Source organism: Aphis gossypii, unplaced genomic scaffold (assembly GCF_020184175.1).
Source record: "Aphis gossypii isolate Hap1 unplaced genomic scaffold, ASM2018417v2 Contig00511, whole genome shotgun sequence".
NCBI classification, from domain to species: domain Eukaryota; kingdom Metazoa; phylum Arthropoda; class Insecta; order Hemiptera; family Aphididae; genus Aphis; species Aphis gossypii.
In genome coordinates this window covers 95,120-101,119 of record NW_026083138.1, presented here as the reverse complement: position 1 = coordinate 101,119, position 6,000 = coordinate 95,120, and the positions used below count along the sequence as shown (strand labels likewise).

At 34.1% G+C, this 6,000-nt stretch overlaps 1 protein-coding gene across 1 annotated transcript; it reads right to left on the bottom strand.

Moving 5' to 3' along the window:
* Window positions 1-2,603: 2,603 nt before the first annotated feature.
* Window positions 2,604-5,973, bottom strand: LOC114127743 (uncharacterized; the record flags this gene model as incomplete). The annotated part of the gene is made up of 5 exons (XM_050209547.1): window positions 5,655-5,973; window positions 5,262-5,514; window positions 5,023-5,192; window positions 4,554-4,935; window positions 2,604-2,926 (listed from the first exon to the last, which is right to left on the bottom strand). Coding segments are annotated over exons 1-5 (1,362 nt in total), but the record flags the coding sequence as incomplete, so codon positions are not given.
* Between the last annotated feature and the right edge of the window lie 27 nt (window positions 5,974-6,000).

Genomic DNA, 6,000 nt, shown 5'->3' with positions numbered 1-6,000 from the left:
TTAACGAGGACGTAATTATAGCTAATAGTATCAGTCCAGTAAAAGGCGATAAAATTATAAGTAATATAGTAAATATATCGGAGCAACCATTTATAATCGATCAATTAACCACGAGTAATCTAAAGTGGGAACCTTTTAATGATTGTGTTTTTATTGCTAACGAAGAAAAATACGCAGATAATAAAATTAGAAAAATTAAGAAAACTATTAAAACGGAACACCTTAACAACAAGGAACGTGATAGTATAATAGACCTTTGTAGCCGTTTTTCTGATTTATTTATTTATTTACTTATTTATTTATTTATTTATTTATTTTTCTTATCAAATTTGTTTAAAGACGTTTGTAAATTATTGAAAATCGAGAAAACTAAAACAACTCCGTGGCATCCCCAATCAAATGGTTATTTGGAACGATCACATTTAACTTTGAAAACGTACTTACGCAGTTTCGTAGACAAAGATAATAATTGGGACGCGTTAATTAGTTATGCTATGTTTTGCTATAATACCACGGTGCATACTTCAACGAATTATACTCCGTACGAGTTAGTTTTCGGGAAAAAACCAATAATTCCGACACGTTTTTTTCAAACGACTGAACCACAATATAATTATGATAATTACGCGTTAGATTTAAAAAGAATAATGCAGGAAACACATAAGATAGCAAGGGAAAATCTAATAAAAAAGAAAAATTCCAATAAGCAATATTATGACCAAAACGCAAACATATTAGAATTACACGTAGGAGATAAAGTGTTACTAAAAGAACAGAACAAGAAAAACGCATTATGTTCTAATTGGTCAGGGCCATACGAGGTGATAATGATTCACGACAATGAAAATATAACAATAAAGAAAGGGAGGAAGGACTACAGGATCCACATTAATAATACAAAAAAATATTTCGAGACCGATTTATGAACACTTCAGGTGTCATAACATATTAATTATATATATAGCTGTAGGATCCTCTAAGTTTTTTTTATTTGTTATAAGTAGTCATAGTCATATCATTATCATTAGTATTATTTAGTAAATTCGTTATCAGGTATGATATATCGAAATATGACATCCGAAGCTGATATGAGAAGCTTTCTAACGTATCATTTTAAATATTAAGGTAGGATGCCAAGTGGTACAGACTTACCCATAGATTTAAATGAAAGTAATGTACAAGAAATGATACCCCTATCAGACATAACGATATATTATTCAAATGACAAAATTGTTTTTATTTTAAATATACTTTTAGTGTATCAATACGAATTGACACTTTTTCAGCTAATACCTTTACCAGATTGTAATAATAATAATTGTGTTTATATAAAACCTAATTATAAGTATTTAGCTGTAAGTAAATCTAAAGAAATGTATTCAGTCTATGATGAAATTGACCAAAGCCTTTGTAAACATGCCGGCGATTTCCTTTTATGTCCTGAAATTTATCCTTTACATCCTAGAAGCGGACGTCCTATATGCGAGGTGCTTTTACTACAAGAGCCAAAAGAGGTTCCAGACAGTTGCGAAATCATGCAAGTGCAGTTGCGAACAAATCTATTTCACAAATTAAAGTTCAAGAAAGAAATGGTGATCAAAGATGCCAAGACAGAACAAATACGAGATAATGCACAGAAAAACAACCATGGTGCACAATAAACAGTACCAGGAGATCCAGACGAAATATCGCAACAGATCCAGAAGTAGAATTATGGCATTTTCAAACTCCAGTACAAGTCGAAGAACCATACCCGACAGAACCAAACGAAGACGTTCCAGCAACTAATCGAACACAGGACCAGATCAAGGACGACATTATTCCATTACCATCCGCACCTCAGATCAAGACAAGGTATTCCGTGTACCCCACCCCGATGTGATACGGAGTATCGTCTTATAGGGGAGGAATGTAGTAAACCGACGTTTTTAGTATAAAAACGTAGTTCCGAAGTCCAGTGGCCTATAACCATATCACGCCACCGAGTCGGACCACTAATGCCGTTTCCTGATTGGATTAGACACATCACGCCACTTCATAGACGTAGATCATCCGATTCTCCATCACGGCATGTTCCATATAAATATGAGTCCTCATCATAGATTTAATTAGAGTTGGTTAGAGTTAGCTAAGAGTCAGTTAGACCAAGTTAGTGTTGTCACTCGCTCTCCGGTAGCTAAGTACTTGTGCTTACGCTAACGAAAGCCTTTTCATTATTGTTTTATAAGTTAATAAAAGTATCAATTGTCTTATTAATTTATTGTTAACTTATATATACCTCAACTCTCCAACCTACGACGGAACGTGCATTCGTCGTAAAAGAAGCGTGCAGTAACTATCAATGGTTACTACAAGGGGCTGAAGTCAAAAATCGAAGCATTTTTACTGCTCTTAATGTTGTCGACAGACACAAAAAAAAAAACAAAAAAAAAAAAAAAACACATCATTGTAAAATCAATACATTCATCACTCCGTTCAGAATCTAATAATAGGGTTAAAAATATAATTTGAAGTACCTATAATGAAAATTTTGTATGATATATATGTGTGCACGATATTGCACATTTTAACATTTAAAAGAAAAAAATAATAGTGTTACCTACCTTAGCCGCTTCCGATAATCCAGAAATACATTCATTTATTACGGTTGATGTAGGTTCCATGGTTTCAGCCGCTCTATTTTTCAGACGATTGATAGCAACCGTCGCCTCGACTTTTGCAGCCTCAGAATCATGAGTATGTTCATTAATGCGTTTTAGTACGTCTAAACTGTCGATTCCAGTATGAACTCGTGCTTTACACTCACGTTTGTATTTACACCGCCAAAATCGTTTAAGCGAGTCAGCACTTAGTTTGTCAAATAAATATATAAAACCATCTTCAGTGAAAACACATTGTTCTCGATTCGACTTCATTAATGCCATAACTACTTATTTACAATATTATATAATAAATTAAAATAAATCAATATAAATTGATGATTGTTAAAAGTAAATGCTGCAACCACTGTTTTTGGAGTAAACTAAAATTGTAGTTGGTTTGTTGGTGGATTTTATCGATTTCGATAACGTATATATATATATAAAAGTAACAAAATTGAATTAATACAATACTGGTCGAAGCGACTTCGTGTCTAAACGATAACGCCGATTTCGATAACGTCAGATAATTCCTAATATCGTGATAAAACTTTAATGTTAATTATAATTTTGTCCTCGCGTCCAAATGTACTCGCGCCCAAACGGCCGCGTCTAAATGACTTCGAGTCCAAATGGCCGCGTCTAAACGGCTGCGTCCAAACGGCCGCGTCCATTTGTCCCTGTTCGGTGTGGGAACTATCACGTACAGTTTGATCTATGCTGAGAGCAAATAAAAACCACACTAGAGGTCGCGGTACTCGCCTGTCTTTTGAAACGGCGTGTACCAGCGACATTCACGGATGAAAAACATAACTTACAGGCGACTTTAATCACGCCTCACATCAAAGAAGATCTCAGGACGCACGCAACGATCTCACGAGATTAACCGCCCAAGAAAGATCACCAAAAAACTAACCAAATATCACAAACTAAAATCAATGTTCTCGAAACCCGCCGTAGCTGTAGCAGGTGGTAAATAGACCCCGATGAGCCGGCCGAAATCACCTTTCCCCTTCAGCAGTCGTGTCTGGTGTTTACCGTCGTAACGGAAACACAAACAGCACGACTTGCTTCGTGATATCCCGCCACTACCCACTTGCCGTATCTGGTATTTGCCGTATTCACGGAAATACAAACAGTACGAACGAGTGTCGCAGTTTTATTCGCCGCTGCCCTTTTCGCTTGCCGTAGCTGGTATTTGCCGTATTCACGGAAATACAAACAGTACGAAAAAGTGTCGCAGTTTTATTCGCCGCCGCCCTTTTCGCTTGCCGTATCTGGTATTTGCCGTATTCACGGAAATACAGACAGTACGACCAAGTGTCGCAGTTTTATTCACCGCCGTTGAGACACTGTGTTTCAATAAATTATAATCCCGCTGATCGAGATTCCGTGTTACACTCGTCAAAATCATATTAATCCCGCTGATCGAGAATCCGTGTTACACTCGTCAAAGCCATATTAGTATCGCTGATCGAGATTCAACGTTACACTATCAAATAGTGATAAGTGATAACGGCGGTACTACGCTGATTAGCGTGTTTCTCTTATACAAGCACATGATCACGCATAAAACTACCGTCCACGTGAAATCAATTGCAGTAGTGAAAAGATTATCGCCGTGCAACAGACCATCCAGACACCAGTGGACCACATTTCAAGCATCAGTGAGTCCAGTCCAATTATATATTATATTGTAAAATGTTTCCTTGATATATGTATTTTGAAATGTACATTGCTTTATGCAATTAAAAATAATATAAAAGAAAATACTGTAGAAATAATTATTACAATACAGATAATAAAATAAAGAGAATAAAACAATATTTGAAGCAAATATTCGTCTACACACTCATTAATTTTATTACAAATAGTAAAAAATTAGGTTTGGCTAATATAGTTATAATAAATTACGTGAAAAATTATATTTACTTTCTGACTGTGGTGCTTCACTATGAATTTCTGTCCAACAATTATCAATTAGTTCAATCGGAACTAAGGCTAATGAACAAAGACGACGAACAACTTTTTTAATATTATCGTCATGTGTATAATCATAAGCTAATCCCAAACTTTGAACTTTACGCCAAATAGATTGCCCAAAGTGAAATAAGCACCCTTTTATGGGTTTATCAAAACCAAAGCACTGTCGAATGGAGACGATCATTCCAATTTCAAAATCTATTTGGAAACAAGCAGGATTAAACTCTAATCCAATTTTTATTGCCGCTTCTTTTATCATTTCAAACATCCTTGAATATGTTGATGTACTTTTATTGGGCAATAATGCGTAAGCCTAAAAAATATATTTTATTTTCAGATTTATTCGTTATTCTAAATAAAAATACGCGTTGATAAAATTTTAAAATAAAATAATAATTACTAGAGGTATCATCATTCCTACAACAAAGCAGTGTAAGGTATAAATTTGTGTAAATAATTTCGGTGCCGATTTAAAAGTGCCATCCATAAAAACTATATTACCAGAACAAAGACGACGTAAAAATCCTTCGGTACCAAAAATAACGATTTTATTATCAGTGTCATCGCATCCTGTGATAATATTATTATGTATTAGTAAAAGTATATAAATAAATAGTTTAAATAATTTAATATAAATACCTAAAAGGAAATCTTTTCCATCATTCGTTGATCGCCAATCACCTTCAATATTTAATTCAGATAGCTTTTTGGGTAACGTTGGCATTAATTTCATACGTTTTCTGTATGCCGAACTTTTTACACTAGTATAAATTGGTATAGCATCATTTACTTCGGCTTCCGTAGAGCCTTCTATTCCTGAAGCCATCATTGATCTTCGGATTTCATTAAATGCCTGTGGTATAGTTTTTGTGGGATTCATTACCACTTCATCCTATATTATTAAGTTATAACACGTTAAAATTCGAATTTTAAATAGTTATAAAAAAAAAATGTGACTGTAAGTATTTTTAATATTTTTTCAACTGTGTATACAAATTTGTGAAAAAATTGTATAAATTAAAACAAACTCACTTTAAGCTTATTCCGAAAACCACGTTCAGCCAATTGGATTCCATGTGACGGATGTCCATGCATTTTTGACATTATAACATTATTTGAATTGTCTCTGTATATTGCTCGACCTCCACAATTGTCGATACATTTATAATAGTGGTTAGAACCTCGTATTCTATCCAATCGGTGTATAAAGTTATCCACTACTAAAAGTTGACCATCACGCTCAGAATTAATTATAAACCACGACATTTTAAATTTAATATTATTAAATAACTGACGACGCAACTGTCAATGCAATGATTACTATCAACTGACAAATTCCAAATAATATCGTAGTTTGATAGTTTTATCAACATTTTGA